At 43.2% G+C, this 18,059-nt stretch overlaps 1 protein-coding gene across 1 annotated transcript in view; it reads right to left on the bottom strand.

Annotated features, from left to right (window-relative positions):
• The window catches only part of LOC126212799 (fibrous sheath CABYR-binding protein-like), a 199,260-nt gene extending 185,743 nt beyond the window's left edge, over window positions 1-13,517 (bottom strand). Inside the window, exon 1 of the mRNA XM_049940200.1 lies at window positions 13,253-13,517. Coding sequence (XP_049796157.1) covers window positions 13,253-13,517 — 265 coding nt within the window. The remainder of the gene's footprint in view (window positions 1-13,252) is intronic.
• Window positions 13,518-18,059: the final 4,542 nt, after the last annotated feature.

Raw genomic sequence — 18,059 nt, 5'->3', positions numbered from 1 at the left:
GATTTGTCAAAAATCAAAGTAATTACAGCTTGTCACAAATAAAAACGATACAATTCTTGAGTTTCTCCCGGCGTATTTGATAATCAAAATATCCACGGGTGTACTGCCGGTCTACAGTGTCCAACGGGCACAATATTACGGCGATCATACATGTCGCGGAGGAGATGTATCGCAGCATGAAGAAATCTGAAAAGTTGCGCCACCGTAGATGTCGTTTGCTAAGTACTCTTGCCTTTCTAAAGAGATGTCGTTCCGAGAACGTTGTTCCAAATTTTGCTAAGGTTATGCATCACATCGATTCTGCAGCAGCTAAGAGAATCAAGAAACGAGCCAGCCTCGCATTGGTACGTGAGACAGTGCAATTCACCCGCCGGAGCCTTGAGTTTATCTCACAGGAATTACTCAAACTACATTTGCAACTGGCTAGTAAGTTCACTTCTTGTTCCTGGGATTGGAATGATGGTGTCACCTGGGTGTCAGCTGATTCCGCCCATAAGAAGGCTACGGGACGTCAAACAGCTAAGTTCTCACGTCTCCTTGACAAACCATCTCTGCAGGTTCCGTGCAAGACTGTCATCAATTTGAGTGGCATGGTGTTGAGTGATGATGCGGTCTCGGTTTTGCAGAAAGGTCTCAACTTCGCTCCCACCCCCAAGTTCACTCCGGTCGCAGAAATTGTTAGTGCTGTTGAACAGGTTGCAGCTCGACTTCCGCCTGAATCAGCTGAGGAAATACGTCGTGAAACATGTCGTGCGTTGACGAAATCCAAGCCGATGAAGTCAAATATCACCAGTAAAGAGAGGGCGGCCATTCGTGATGTGAGGGAGCGCTCTGAAATTGTTGTCTTACCGGCTGACAAAGGCAATGCTACAGTTGTTGTCTCCCATAAGGACTACACTGATAAGATGCAGAGCCTGCTAAATGACGATTCCTACCGGAAGATCAGCGTTGACCCTACAAAGAAGGTGGACAGCAAGACGAGGTCGCTTCTCAAGGACGCAGATTTACCGGAGGGTGACGCTAAGAAATTGTTACCCCAAGGTCCGGTACCGCCTAGACTATATGGACTCCCGAAGGTTCACAAAGAGGGGGCACCATTAAGCCCCATTGTCAGCAACATCAGGGCACCTACTTATTTGTTGGCCAAATACCTGACGGGAATATTAAGTCCTTACGTGGGTAAATGCCCTCATCACATCCGTAATTCCGTGGATTTTGTTAAACGCCTTGATAGCTTCAGGTTGGATGAGTCAGATATCGTGGTGAGTTTTGACGTCGTTCCCTTGTTTACGAGGGTACCCCTGCGAGAGTCACTAGAATTGATTAGTCAGAAGTTTGACGAGAAGACAACTGAACTTTTTAGGTGTATCTTGACTTCCACGTATTTTCTCTTTAATGGAGAATACTACGAACAAACGGAGGGAGTCGCCATGGGTAGTCCACTCTCACCGGTGGTAGCGAATTTGTACATGGAGAACTTCGAGGAGGAAGCCCTGTCGTCATCCGAATGGAAACCTACTTGCTTTTTCCGTTACGTGGACGACACGTTCGTCATCTGGCCACATGGTATGGATAAACTCCTTGACTTCCTTACACATCCAAACTCCATACACCCCAACATCAAATTCACTATGGAGACTGAAACGGAGGGTAAATTACCTTTCCTTGACGTCCTGGTCAAGAGAAGGGCTGACGGCACCCTAGGTCATGGGGTGTATCGGAAGACAACGCACACTGATCTGTATTTGCACGCAGACAGCTGCCACCACCCTTCACAGAGGAATGGGGTACTTAAGTACACAGGGCGCGCACTACCTCTGACGCAGAGAGTCTACCCCAGGAATTGGAACTTCTGAGAACTGTATTTCGAAAAAATGGGTACTCAGAGTGGCAGATTCAACGTGCTCTCCGCCCAACCACTACAGCACAACCTGTGGAGATGGATGAAATCACGAGGGAGAAGGTAGGCACTGCGTTTATTCCATATACATGCGCACTCTCGGGGAAAATCGCCCGCATTTTGAAGAAACACCGGGTCGGAACTGTGTTTTGTCCTGCGAATGAAACTCGTGCACTGGTCGGGAGCGCCAAAGATGACCTCGGTTTGAGGAAGGCCGGCGTGTACCAGATTCCGTGTCAATGTGGCAAGTCGTATATTGGTCAGACGATGCGTACCGTCGAGAATCGATGCCGTGAACACCAGAGGCACACTCGACTGATGTATCCGAGCAAGTCGGCGGTCGCTGAACATTATCTGCCGGAAAATCACGCCATGGAGTATGAACGCAAGAGGATTCTGGTACAGGCGTCGAGATACTGGGACAGCGTTGTTAGAGAGGCCATCGAAATTCGCACCAATGACGACCTCATAAACCGTAACTGTGGCTATAATCTTAGCAAGGCTTGGGAACTAGTGATTGGGTTAATCGAGAGTAAATCGAGCAAACGTATAGTTGTGACGACCACGGCGGACAGAGCCATCACACCGACGTCATCTCAGACGCCGTCGCAGTCTGTTCCACCGCGCGACCGTGGCGCGGGGCGCGGACGGCGGAGGGAGCGCGCCGCGGGCGGAGGGTATTTAAATCGTCCGCCGCCGCGACCGAACCCAGTTCCCTCTGAGCAGCCATAGCGTACGGATCTCCGTGCCGGCACGTTCACAGGAGCTCAGTCCGTCAGTTCACCTGATGATGGCGACATGTATGATCGCCGTAATATTGTGCCCGTTGGACACTGTAGACCGGCAGTACACCCGTGGATATTTTGATTAAAAACGATACAGTTAATAAGTGCGTCGTGTCATTGGCGATGCAGACACACATAACATTCCAGTGATGCACATTAGAAGCTCAAATGCGTAACACTGCCTATTTGTTCCCTTGTTTAACTTTACACGAGTTAAATACGTCATGGACCCACATTCTTTGAAGTATTGTGAATTGTGAACTGTAGAACTGTCTACTTTTAATAATGTGCATCCATGAAGTATTTAACTCGTCTTGTAAATGTAAAGGCACTGCCACCCAGCTGAGCATGCAGCGTGCATCGCTGGAATGTTATAAGGTTGGACATCCCTAGTTACACAGGGTGCGTTTTAGTTGTATCGTTTCTATTTGTGAAAAGCTGTTATTGTTTATATTTTTAACAAATCTATATGGAATGTGCTACATATCATCCACTATAATGTGAACGTGGAATGTGTGCTAGAGTCATTAGGGCGTAAAAAAAAAGTTTTTCGAAGATCAGAAGATGACGGTCTTCACTGTTGGAACGGGTCATCTGGAATGAAGCTATTAAAAGTTTCTTTTAAGAAAACCCCAATTGCGATTTCACCTCCGGTTGCTCGAAGCGAAGGTAGCTGGGGTATTATAGCGTCCTGTTTCAATTTTTTTTTTTTTTTTGGTAAAACCCCCAAATAGTTTCACTTTGTCGCCGTGCTACGGCGAAAAGTATGTACAGAGACAATAAAACACGCGTATGAATAATAATTTTGTAATTAGTAACGAAGAAATAATATATTTGTCTTTTCGGGTAGATAAAAGGAATAAAGTGTATTTGAACGTATCTTATTGTTTCGTTGGATGTCACCCAGATTAAACGTGAGTTACATCTACTGTTCTCTTAAATGGAGATAAAATCATTTCAAGATAAAATGCGTTGGAAAACTTATTCAAAATCGCATATCATAGAAGTTAATGGCAGAAATGATCAGGTAATTCTAAATGTGGCCGTCTTTGAAAGGAAATCAGTTCTTCTGTGTGGTAATTTTCGATGCAGTTTATTCACTATTTTTTAAAAACTGAACCTGCAAAATTAAGAGGCAAATTTCTAATGTTACACTAGCGGAGATTTTCATTTAAAGTATACTGTTTAATAATCACGCGGTCGCACGATTGTTAAACGGATCGATTCCACAAAAATTACGAACCTACCTGATATTATCTAATCCCACAACAGCTGAATTAAAACGCCATTCACGTTTAAACTGTTTTATTTAAAAGAGGAATATTCGGTCAGTCATTGCACTTTGACTTGTAGTGAAGGCAAAGGTTAATTTTATTTTTTTCGTTCAGGGTGGTTTGCCCATTCTTTTATAACTATTAAATAAGGAACAGTAGGAGCTACTTATTCTTTAGTAGTAGAAGTAGTAGGCCATATTTTAGTGTCGCCACCGTAAATTAGGACGTACTGAATTTAATCTTATGTATGACTTAATTTCATGTATTTTAAGAATGAGATTTTCACTCTGCAGCGGAGTGTGCGCTGATATGAAACTTCCTGGCGGATTAAAACTGTATGCCGGACCGAGACTCGAACTCGAGACCTTTGCCTTTCGTGGGCAAGTGCTCTACCAACTGAGCTACCCAAGCACGACTCACGCCCCGTCCTCACAGCTTACTTCTGCCAGTACCTCGACTCCTAACTTCCAAACTCCACAAAAGCTCTTCTGCGAACCTTGCAGAAATAGCACTCCTCCAGTCCCGAGTTCGAGTCTCGGTCCGGCACACAATTTTAATCCGCCAGGAAGTTTCATGTATTTTGTTATCGTGTGTTTGAAACCTTGTGTTTTTTTTTCGTGTACAACAACGGAGCGAGAGATACTATCATGGAAACGAAAAGAAAAACGAGATATACTATAGACAAAGCCTAGATAATAGGAAACTTTTTGAAATTGTTTAAAATAATAAATTACGCGCTTGAGCGCAGAACTAACAACGAAAGTTAAGAGACATACTGTTCTATCACTTACCTTTGGGTTATTGGTGTGGATAGGAAGTCACATGTGATGAAATGCGCCCCAAATTAGCATATAATATTTTTTCGAAATTTTTATACCTCTAGGATATAGGAACTTTAAGTCGAGATTACGGTCCACAAGATGACCGAACTTTGGTGCAGAACTTTCAATAGCGTCGTTAGATTATTTTCCTGTAGCTGATCCATTATGAGTTATCTTAGTGAAATAACAATCAGAATAGCTTAATAGCTGACTTATTAGGCAATTTTGAAAACTATCTCAAAATTCTTCCCCATGAACCATGGACCTTGCCGTTCGTGGGGAGGCTTGCGTGCCTCAGCGATACAGATAGCCGTACCGTAGGTGCAACCACAACGGAGGGGTATCTGTTGAGAGGCCAGACAAACGTGTGGTTCCTGAAGAGGGGCAGCAGCCTTTCCAGTAGTTGCAGGGGCAACAGTCTGGATGACTGACTGGTCTGGCCTTGTAACACTAACCAAAACGGCCTTGCTGTGCTGGTACTGCGAACGGCTGAAAGCAAGGGGAAACTACAGCCGTAATTTTTCCCGAGGGCATGCAGCTTTACTGTACGGTTAAATGATGATGGCGTCCTCTTGGGCAATATACACGGAGGTTAAATAGTCCCCCATTCGGAGTTCCGGGCGAAGACTGCTCAGGAGGACGTTGTTATCAGGAGAAAGAAAACTGGCGTTCTACGGATCGGAGCGTGGAATGTCAGATCCCTTAATCGTGCAGGTAGGTTAGAAAATTTAAAAAACGAAATGAGTAGGTTAAAGTTAGATATAGTGGGAATTAGTGAAGTTCAGTGGTGGGAAGAACAAGACTCCTGGGCAGGTGACTACAGGGTTATAAACACAAAATCAAATAGGGGTAATGCAAGAGTAGGTTTAATAATGAATAGGAAAATAGGAATGCGTGTAAGCCGACGGTAAGATGACGAAGAGATTGATCAGATGTATGATGAGATAAAAGAAGTCATTCAGATAGTGAAGGAAGACAAATATTTAATTGTCATGGGTGACTGGAACTCGATAGTAGAAAAAGGAAGAGAAGGAAACGTAGTAGGTGAATATGGAATGGGATTAAGGAATGAAAGAGGAAGCCCAGATGGTAGAATTTTAGAAGCCTGGAGATACTAGAAGGTCTCAGATAGGTTATATAATGGTAAGACAGAGATTCGGGAACCAGGTTTTAAAGTCTAAGACATTTCCAGGGGCTGATATGGACTGTGACCGCAATCTATTGCTTATGAACTGTAGATTAAAACTGAAGAAACTGCAAAAAGGTGGGAATTTGAGGAAATGGGTTCTGGATAAACTGACTAAACCTGAGGTTGTAGAGAGTTTCAGGGAGAGCATAAGGAAACAATTGACAGGAATGGGGGAAAGAAATACAGTAGAAGAAGAATGGATAGCTTTGAGGGATGAAGTAGTGAAGGCAGCAGACGATCAAGTAGGTAAAAAGACGAGGGCTAGTAGAAATCCTTGGGTAACAGAAGAGGTACTGAATTTAATTCATGAAAGGAAAATATAAAAATGCAGTAAATGAAGCAGACAAATAGTAAAAATGTTGGAACACGTGAGGCAATACTGACCCTACGAGTTATCTTAGAAAACAGATTAAGGAAAGGCAAACCTACGTTTCTAGCATTTGTGGACTTAGAGAAAGCTTTTGACAATGTTAACTGGAATACTCTCTTTCAAATTGTGAAGGTGGTAGTGGTAAAATACAGGGACCGAAAGGACATTTACAATTTGTACAGAAAGCAGATGGCAGTTATAATAGTCGAGGGACATGAAAGGGAAGCAGTGGTTGGGAAGGGAGTGAGCCAGGGTTGTAGCCTCTCCCCGATGCTATTCAATCTGTATATTGAGCAAGCAGTAAAGGAAACAAAAGAAAAATTCGGAGTAGGAATTAAAATCCATGTAAACGAAATAAAAACTTTGAGGTTCGCCGATGATATTGTAATTCTGTCAAAGACAGCAAAGGACTTGGAGGAGCAGCTGAAGGGAATGGACAGTGTCTTGAAAGGAGGATATAAGATGAACATCAACAGAAGCAAAACGAGGATAATGGAATGTAGTCGAATTAAATCGGGTGATGCTGCGGGAATTAGATTAGGAAAATAGGCGGTTAAAGTAGTAAAGGAGTTTTGCTATTTGGGGAGCAAAATAAGTGATGATGGTCGAAGTAGACTGTCAATGGCAAGGAAAGCGTTTCTAAAGAAGAGAAATTTGTTAACATCGAGTATAGGTTTAAGTGTCAGAAAGTCGTTTTTGAAAGTATTTGTATGGAGTGTGGCGATGTATGGAAGTGAAACGTGGACGATAAATAGTTTGGACAAGAAGAGAATAGAAGCTTTCTAAATGTGGTGCAACAGCAGAATACTGAAGATTAGATGGGTAGATCACATAACTAAGAGGAAATATTGAAAAAATCGGAGAGAAGAGAAATTTGTGGCATAACTTGACTAGAAGAAGGGATCGGTTGGTAGGACATGTTCTGAGGCATCAAGGGATCACCAGTTATTGGAGGGCAGCGTGGAAGGTAAAAATCGTAGAGGGAGACCAAGTGACGAACACACTAAGCAGATTCAGAGCGATGTAGGTTGCAGTAACTAGTGGGAGATGAAGAAGCTTGCACAGGATAGAGTAGCATGGAGAGCTGCATCAAACCAGTCTCTGGACTGAAGACGACAACAAAAACAACATCCCAAAATTATTATAATTAATCAAAGATGTCAGAAGCCCTATAGAGACGCCTTCTGCTGAGAATAGTGGCGTGGAATCGGATGTTGGGGAACAAGAATACCTCAGTCGAAAAAGTGGTCCACGGAACGAGAAATTTATCAAGTTTTTTAATCGTTTCTCGACAAATATAAATTACTTGAAGAGATGTTAAGCTCGAATTCATAGCGTATCGCACAAAATCAAACGGCGCAAATGAACGAAAGCTTCGAAAGTGTGGCATCTGAAACACATACTAAAGAAACTGCACAGTTTAGTTCTGATGTGGACGCGAATCTTGTACGTGTAGCATCGGAACTAGAAAGAAGAATTAAATCTCAGTTTCTGGAGTAAGCCTGGAGGCTGTGAATAACCTGTACAGGCAAGACAAGCAAATGAAAGCAGCTCAGGAAAGTTTAGAAGGTACCTTTCAGCGGCTCCATGGACACGTACAGACTCTTGCTAGTGAGCAAGAAAAACAAATACAGGAATATTTCAGTAAAAAGAGTAAAAAAGATCACGCTTGTCCATACTCTCTAGAGCAGGGGCGGGCAGGAATTCTGCACGTGTGCGGTTCACATGCACGTGTGCAGTTAACAGGTGTTCTGTGCGCACACAGGGGCAAGCTGGCCACCCGCTTCTCTCCCCTCCCCGCCATAGCGTCTCTCCGCTTCTTCCTGTCTAATGCGTCTTGTTTCCTGGCCTGCTTTATTGAATGAAGGAATAAGGTTAGTAGGAGTGCTTGAAAGTAATCGTGGTTTGAAAGAGTACCTATTACCTACGATACGTTTTATTTAATTATCACAGGTGGAGTTTACAATACGTTTAATGTCTGCAACAAAATTTCTACATACAGACAAACGCAAAAAGTTACGTAAATTTTCATTACTGATGTTTGCTCTTAACCGAGACTGTCATAACAGAAAAAAATCTCTCACAAACGTATGTCGAGCCAAACACTGACATTATCTTCATGGCTTCACGATGGAGACGAGGAAACTCTTGCTGTGGAAAGTCGTGATAAAAATCTATTACACGTCTTGCCAAAAGGAACTTGTCTCTCAGACGAGAATTACGCTGTAGATCTATTAATTCCATTTGCAAACTGGGATGAATATCATCTACAGAAACAGCAGATTGTCTCGAGAACTATTCAAAACCTTGGGATAAGTAAGATATATCCCCAAATCGCTTGAGAAATTCCTCTTTTATTGCACCAAGAACGGCAACATACTGAAATTTATTGTAATGGCGTTCAATATTAAACTTCCGCTGACCAGCCAGAATACTGTCACATATTATACATTTCCAATTTTCATGTTTTTTCACAGAGAAAAAAATGATTCTCCCATTCCTTTTTAAAAGATAGCAAATCTCCAATTCTCCGTTTCCTTGATTCACTCTGCATTTTCCGGTTATTGAAATACAACGTTGACTACGCAGTGGTCGCTTCGCTTCAACGTCCGCACGTTAGCCTGGAACTACACTGCCGCAACCTGCCGGCTGTCGCCACTGCCCGGTCGACGCCTGCACGCGAGCAGCACACGTGCAGCGCTGTGTGCTCATGAGCCGCGTGCAACGTCTGCCCGCCCCTGCTCTAGAGAGTACAATTGGTTTAGAGAGCGCACGCGGTGGAACTACCTGTAGAAGTGCAGCAGAGCCACAGGCGAGCGTTTGACATTTCCAAATCCGACTTTCATCGATCTTTCTCATTCCATTAGTATCTCATAGTCTGAAAGCTGTAGAAAGCATTGTCTCTCCACCGAAATCACAGGAAAGAGTTATATATTTACACCTTACTCCAATTAATTCTCGCTCGGTATAAATAAATTGGCCATTGTATATAAAGTTTAGCTATTTAATGTATTGTTCTCAGCAGGAAATTACTTTTACAGTAAACTGGCCTTTTTTCATAGTTTGCAACAAACAGAAATACCTTGCGATACTGTACAGCGACTCGCAGACAGCTCAATTCGTATAAGCACTGATATGTTCGTGTGCAAAAAAATGATTAGATTAGTTTTTCGTTCCATAGATCTGTGCTGAGGAGATCCTCGTGGGTGTGGAACATGTCAATTTTTTTTAAGCTGAAATAACAATATTAATAGTATGAATATATACAATACATCATTTGTTTCTAATAAAAAATTCGTCAATGGAGTAGGAGTTGGCCACTAGTAAGTCTTTCAGGCTCCTTTTAAACTAATCTTTATTTGTAACTAAATTTTTTTATGTTTGCTGGCAAATTATTGAAGATGAGTGTTCCCGAGTAGTGGACCCCTTTTTGAACTAAAGTAAGTGCTTTTAAGTCTTTGTGCAGATCATTTTTGTTCCTGGTATTGTATGTATGAACTGCGCTGTTTGTTGGAAAAAGAGATGTAATATTTAAGGAGTAAATATACTGAGAGGCAGTAGTTAGTATACCCAGTTCTTTGAAGAGTTTTCTACAGGACGTCTGTGAATTTACTCCACAAATAATACGTATTACACGCTTTTGGACTCTGAAAACTTTTGTTTGACTTGAAGAGTTACCCCAAAATATTATACCATATGACATTTGTATGTCGCCTATGTCTGCTAACACTCGAATTGCAAATACAGATTTGTTAAGGCGTTTCTGTAGTTCTGTGGTTTGCTCCTCCCAACTGAATTTATTATCAAGTTGTAATCCCAGGAATTTAAGACTATCAACCTCTTATATCTGCTCTTCTTCATACTTAATGCATATGCTGGGTGGAAACCTCTTACAGGTTCTGAATTGCATATAGTGAGCCTTTTCGAAGTTTAATGTCAGTGAGTTGGCTTTAAATCATTTATTAATATCCATGAAAATATCATTACCAGATCTTTCTAGAAGTACACTCGAGATACTATTTATTGCAATACCTGTCTCTGCTTCTGGCAGTGTAACTGATGAGAGATCATTAGTGTACACAAGAAAAAGCAAAGCCCTGAGATGGATCCTTGTGGGACACCACACGTAATTTCTTCCCATTCTGATGATGACTGAGGACTTAATTCACTAGTCCCTTGCACTGACACCCTTTGTTTCCTGTTAGCGTGGTATAACTTGAACCATTTTGCAGCACTGTCCGTGACACCATAGAATTCGAATTTATTGAAAAGGATGTTGTGGGTCACACAATCGAATGCCTTTGACCAATCACAGAAAATAACTGCTGCTTGTAACTTGTTATTTAATGAATTAAGTACATTTTCACTGTAGGTGTAAATAGCATTCTCGATATCAGAACGCGTCGATTATAATTTTATTCTAACAATGTTGAGACAGGACGATGTAAAAGAGGGAGTGGTACTCCAACAAGACCAGCTGTCGAAATAAATAGACAAAAGCGGGTATTTGAGTTTCATATGTTTACGATAATGCAGTCATTGTGCTAGATTTTTAATTTAAGAAAACTGGTGTGTAGTGACTCACAAAATTGTTCATCCTGAGAAATATGTGGCAGGAAGCTATGTACCCTCTGACATGCACTTCACAGGACAGTATGCATGTAGCTCTGGACGTAGAATCAGAGACGTGTAAGCCACCATTCTGCATGCTCTTCATCCAGCGGAATATCTAGCCGAGCGGTCTAAGGCGTTGCAGTCCTGGACTGTGCGGCTGGTCCCGGCGGAGTTTCGAGTCCTCCTTCGGGCATGGGTGTGTGTGTGTGTGTGTTTGTCCTTTGGGTAATTTAGGTTAAGTAGTGTCTGAGCTTAGGGACTGATGACCTTAGCAGTCAAGTCCCATAAGGTTTGTCACACATTTGAACATTTCGGACAGCGGAATATCCTTGCGGCGCTACCTAGCGGTTACTGCTGTGTACTTGCTTTTCCCATACGAGTGAATCAGTTGCGTGTTTAGCTGCTACTGCTTGTGCCTTAGGGACCTGGGCTACGCACGGCTCCGTTTAAAAGAGAATAGCTCGATGCAGCACAGGTCGAGCAGAGCACGTCTGCTTTCATATGTTGCAGCTAATTCGCTGCGAATGATGACCTGTGTCTGTGATGCTACAGTCAAATAGTCTATACATTCCCCAGAAACGCGAGTTAATAAATACACAGAAATACCAAATAAAAGATGTGTTCGGACACTGGAGACATCAACTCAGATTTGTATCTCACATGGCTACAACATTTTGAAAAACATACACAGCCAACAGAAGATAATCCAGTCTTGTTAATTTTGCACAATCACTCGTCACATTTGAGTCTGGACGCCGTTCTTTAGCGCAGGCACCATAACATTCCTCCGCACAGCAGCCACAAAATGCACCCGCTGGATCACTGCTTTTTCAAGCCACTGAAAGACTTTTATTCACAGGAATGCGACCAGTGGCTCATTAACCACCCTTGATATCTAATTACGCAAGAATGTATCGCTGAATTGATTGGAAACGTTTATCAAAGAACGGCCACAATGACGAAGGCAACAAAGGCGTTCGAGATCTGTGGCATTTATCCAATCGATCGTCACATATTCACCGAGGAAGATTTCCTGCCTTCGACTGTTACAGACAAAAGTGACAAATTTAATGATGCATCCACAGTCGAAACTGGATCTCTCCAGAACCAAAGTTCAGAGACATCTACAAATGAACGACAACCTGGACCAAGTACCTACGTTTCCCCAAAGAAATAACTCCTTTGCCAAGAAGAAAAGATTGCCAAAAAGACAGAAGAAAGGAAAGAAGTCAGAAATAGTATATGGGACTCCATTGAAGAAGTAACTGGAATCCGAATCGACAGAACAAGAAATAAAGAAACCAAAGAGGAAATTGTTTGATTCTGAACAAGCAAACAAAAAGAAAGCAAAGCAAAACTTAAATACGTCTAGGGAAAATTCACAAACTTTTCACTGTCCAGGCTGTACTGAAAAATACAATAATCCAGCAACAGAAGATTGGATTCAATGTGCGAGGAGCGGTGGCACGAATCCTGCTGTTGTTACGAAGGTTCTGGACACTTCATTTGTGATCTCTGTTAAAAAGATTTTCGTCCGACAGGAATATTTCTGCATGTTTTCCATGACAGGGCCAGATTTGTTCATTAGGTCAACTGTTGTATCAACAGTAACTGTTATATGCTGAGAAACAAGGTATATTACGTTTATGTACGCTATAAATTAAATAAAAGACGAAGAACTAAATGACACGTGTGTTTTTGTCATTTGACAATAATGCGCAAATGTACCCCACTAGAAACGCACTCTTACCCCAGGGTCGGGTAAGACTGCGCATTTGCATTACTTTTTTTTTTACTAAGTGCGAATTACAGTTTAAATTGTTTCTATGACTTCCGGACTCTGTCATATAACAGGCAAAATTCAGATGAAATGCCAGTTAAAATTTAATTTTAATTTATGACCATTTCCTGCAGTATATTGCTATTTAAACCTCAAGTGCGCAGTCTTGCCCCACTTTAGTCACTTCGGACACCTTTTCGCACGAATCGCCTGAGTGGCAACGACAGCTCCGCCACTGCACTGCCCGCCTTTCCCCTCGTGCGCGCGCCCTATAGCCCTCTATACGTGTGCGTGTGCACAGCCGTCACACGACTGCCTCCTCGGCGAGTCACTAGTCGGTAGTCAGCAGCGGCATCCCCGTTTGACGACTGAGACTGCCTTTTCTGTTTTAGCAAACTGCTACGTTCTTTGCAACGGTATTGTAATTCCGTAAAACATTACGAGTGATACTGGCTTTTATTCTTTCGAAAAGATGCAGTTATTTGCACATCGTGAGTCATATTCACTTTATGACAGGACTGTGTGGACAAATCCGCAGCTTCTTCCCCGCATCAGCTGCACAGTTTGTCCGAGTCGCAGTCCTCCGTTCCACCAGCTGGAGCTCTGCCGACGTCACGCCGGGTCGGGGGTCACAGGAAGCGAGGGATGTGGCGACACTGGCTTCACCGTGCTGTGACGTCAGTCTGGAGCCCCACGTCACAGGCAGACGCCGGCAGCGCGGCAGCCGCGTGGGGGAGGGAGGAGGATGTGATGTCGGTCTCTGAATCTTTGTAATTGAGCGCATACTGGCGATACAGTCGCAGGCCCACTATTTGTGTTTCTGCCAACATCACATTGTAATTAAACATACGAAATCGTGAACCATCTGTACTGCAAATGGTTCAAATGGCTCTGAGCACTATGGGACTTAACATCTGTGGTCATTAGTCCCCTAGAACTTAGAACTACTTAAACCTAACTAACCTAAAGACATCACACACATCCATGCCCGAGGCAGGATTCGAACCTGCGACCGGAGCGGTCACGCGGTTCCAGGCTGAAGCGCCTAGACCGCACGGCCACACCGGCCGGCCATCTGTACTGCAGACAAAGTGTATATTCAGTTTGAGATCAGAGTTGAAGATTCATTCCGACTACACTGCTCGTATTACAGTAGTCTGGCTACACTGCCGACTACGCTACTTTAACGCCGCACTATATGCACACCTCGAAAATAGTTCCCAGCAATGAAATAGCGTGGAGAATGAATAGGTTCGCACAAGTAATGGGAATGCAGGCAGACGACGTCTTCTACCGCCAATATTTCATCACGTGTGCCACGAAGGTGACTGGCTGTGGCTTGTGGATGATAATTTGATGCTAAATAACAGTAAGACTCAGTTTTTACAGTTTCTAACTCACAATTCAACAAGAACTGATATTTTGATCAGACAGAATGGGCATATTATAAGCGAGACGGAACAGTTCAAGTTCCTACGCGTTCGGATAGATAGTAAGCCCATGTTTAGGATCTTGTTCAGAAATTAAATGCTGCTTTATTTACCATTAGAATAGTATCTGACGTAAGTGACAGTTGAACACGAAAAGCAGTCTACTTCGCATATTTTCATACGCTTATGTCATATGGTATTATTTTTTGGGCTAATTCTTCTGATACAGAAAGGGTATTTTTGAATAACTTCCGGGAATTCAGCCAGGCAACACTTTCAGCGACCGCCGATATTTCGGCGGGAGAACACCCAGCCATTTTCAAGGCAAACTGCAACGGACAGGCGGTGTACATGCAAATTTAATACCTCGGTTCTCCGACAGAAGCAGGAAAGATAACACACACACACACACACACACACACACTGAACACTAGTGCCACCAAAGATAACCAATGTCAGAGCTATCGGTAGCCAGACTCTGAATTCGCAGGTGAGGCAGCATTGACTGTTCCTCTGTTTTTTGACAAGGGAGAGAGCCGGATTCCAAACAGAGTTTACACAGAAACCTCCATCCCTGTTAACGAGGTTGCTCGCTAATTTAATCTCAACTGCCTCCCTAATGACACTGTCCCAATAGCTGGACGTGCATGCCAATATCTCGGTGTTATTATTTAACATGCGGTGACCAGTATCCAAGCAATGTTCGGCAATAGCAGATCTACTTGGCTGCTGTAACCGTCTGTGCCGTTTATGCTCAGTACATCGGTCCTCCACGGTCCTGATAGTTTGACCAGTATATGCAATGCCGCAGCTACGAGGAATACGATATACACTCGCCTTGCTCACTCCAAGATCGTCCTTAACGGAACTCAAAAGTGTTCTAATTTTAGACGCTGGTCGGAAAACACATTTCACATCGTATTTCCGTAAAATACGACCGATCTTATTGGACGTGTTTCCTACGTAAGGCAAAAAGGCAGTAGACTCAGGTGTCGACTCAGAATTATCATCAATCACCCGATGTACAGTTGGTCGATAGCGCAACGCACGTTCAGTCTGTCTATCACTATAACCATTTTGACGAAACGTAACTTCAAGATGGGACAGCTCAGCTGGCAAAGTCTGGCCTGTGTACCGAGGTACAAAGTACCCCTCCACGCTGACAACTATTAGCCTTTAAGTACAAGTCGGTGTGAGTACGTTTCCTGTAGACTGCATGTCCCAATGATCCATCACCCTTCCTCCTAACCAACACGTCAACAAAGGGAAGGCAACCATCCTCCGCCACCTCCATCGTGAAACGAATGTTCGGGTGGATCGAGTTCAGATGTTCTACAAAGACATTCAAATTCTCCCTACCACGAGGCCAAACAACAAAGGTATCGTCAACGTATCTAAAGAAACAGGCGGGTTTCAAAGGCGCCGACTCCAATGCACGTTCCTCGAAGTCTTCCATAAATAAATTTGCGATCACAGGAGACAACGGACTACCCATCGCAACTCCATCTGTCTGCTCGTAGTACTGGTCATTAAATAAAAAGTAAGTAGATGTCAACACATGCCTAAAGAGATTAGTTAAATCAGCACCAAACCTGGCTTCAATTAACCGCAACGAATCAGACAGAGGAACACGAGTGAAGAGAGAGACCACATCGAAACTCACTAAAATATCAGACTCATTCAGCCTCAGTCCCTCCAAACGACGTAAAAAATCAGCTGAGTTCCTGATATGATGTTCACACCGTCCTACTTGTGGACTCTACAGAGAAGCAAGATGCTTGGATACACGATATGTCGGAGCGCCGATGTTACTCACTATAGGACGGAAAGGAACCCCTTCCTTATGAACCTTTGGAAGGCCATATAACCTAGGGGGAACGGCACTATGGGTGTTAAGCCTCTTGATTGTGTCCTGCGACAAACCACTTTTCTTCAGGAGGCTGTTGGTCTTTCTCTCAACACTTTTCGTGGGGTCAGCATCGATTCTGCGATACGCTGAATCAGATAGTAAACGTTGCATCTTTTGTACATAATCATGTTTATTTAAAACAACGGTGGCATTCCCCTTGTCAGCAGGTAAAATAACAATACTGGGATCAACTTTGAGAGAGCGTAAAGCAGCCCTCTCTGCTGCTGTTACATTACTCTTGGGTGGACGAGCCCTAGTCAAAACAAGGCATGCCTCCCTCCTAACTTCCTCTGCAGCGTCAGGAGGTAGTTTGCAAACTGCCTGTTCAATTGAACTAATGAAATCAACTACCGGCAAATTCTTCGGAGTGGGTGCAAAATTTAAACCCTTCCCTAGCACGGATAAGGTTGCGTCGTCAAAAGATTTCTCTGTGAGATTTATCACAGAACGTCGAGATATAACATCCGACTCCGCGCGATGAAAACGTTCAAACTTTGCCAAATGCCGGGCAGTAACGGAGTTGTACTCCCAGTCAGCTTGGGTCCATGAGGCACCGTCCAACCAATCCCAAGTGAAATCAGACACTTCAGATGCAACCATTACATGAAAACGATACAATTCTTTGGAAACAGAATCCAAACGTCGACGAGTAAAACGAATCCTTTCGCGAACAAGAGCCAAGCCAGCACGTTGCTTGATACGATTGGCGGCAGGAGAATTAATATGATGCACAACCTTATCAAATGTTGGGACATGATTTTCATCACGTCACCTCAATAAAAACGACAAAGCACATTGCAGTCTAACTCGACAGCTACGAAGTTTATCCAACTTACGTAAACACCGATACATTTCCTCCCCGTAGAGGTAAACAATGTGAGACCTGAGTTTCTCCTGGCGTATACAACTTTCAAATAACTTCCGGGCATTCAGCCAGGTAACACTTTCAGCGACCGCCGATATTTCGGCGGGAGAACACCCCGCCATTTTCAAGGCAAACTGCAACGGACAGGCGGTGTACATGCAAATTTAATACCTCGGTTCTCCGACAGAAGCAGGAAAGATAACACACACACACACACACACACACACACACACACACACACACACTGAACACTAGTGCCACCAAAGATAACCAATGTCAGAGCTATCGATAGTGACACCTGGCTGAATTCCCGGAAGTTATTTGAAAGTTGTATACGCCAGGAGAAACTCAGGTCTCACAGGGTATTTTTGGCTCAACAACGGGCTGTTCGAGCTATATGTGGTGTAAGTTCGAGAACCTCTTGTCGACCCCTATTCAGTAGTGTGGGAATTCTGACATTGCCCTCACAGTATATATTTTCTTTAACGTCGTTTCTTGTTAGCAATATTAGCTTTTTCACAAGAGTTGGCAGCTTTCACTCAGTTACTACTAGGCAGAAATCAAATCTGCATGTGGAATGCACTTCCTTGGCTCTTGTGGAGAGAGGAGTGCACTATTTTGCTGCATCCATTTTCAATAAGCCACCACAAGAACTCAAAAATCTTAGCAGTAGCCCAAACGCTTTTAAGTCCAAACTGAAGAGTTTCCTCACGGCTCACTCCTTCTATTCTGTCGAGGAGCTCCTGGAAGAGCTGAAAAATTAAGCAAATTCCAGTGTCACATTGTTGACTTTCTTTATTTAAACTTACGAATTGTCGCCTGAAAACGTTACTTATATTTCATTTTATGTGTTTCTACTATCGTGTTATAATTCCATGTATTGACTCGTTCCATGACCATGGAGACTTCTCCTTAATTTGGTCCCATGGAACAATAAGTAAATAAACATCTTTCGAAATGTTCGCAATTCTCAAACGTGTCATTCACCTGCACTCATGCGAGTTGTTTAAAATTTTGTATGCCAGGTGGGAAACAATGTTTAGGTGGAGAACTGTTGCTACTAATGGAGTATTTTTCCACTGTTGTTGAGCTTTTGTAAACTTTGCTCGAGAAGTGTTGTAG

This window comes from Schistocerca nitens, chromosome 11, assembly GCF_023898315.1.
Source record: "Schistocerca nitens isolate TAMUIC-IGC-003100 chromosome 11, iqSchNite1.1, whole genome shotgun sequence".
Classification (NCBI taxonomy): domain Eukaryota; kingdom Metazoa; phylum Arthropoda; class Insecta; order Orthoptera; family Acrididae; genus Schistocerca; species Schistocerca nitens.
This window is presented reverse-complemented; position numbering and strand designations above follow the sequence as displayed.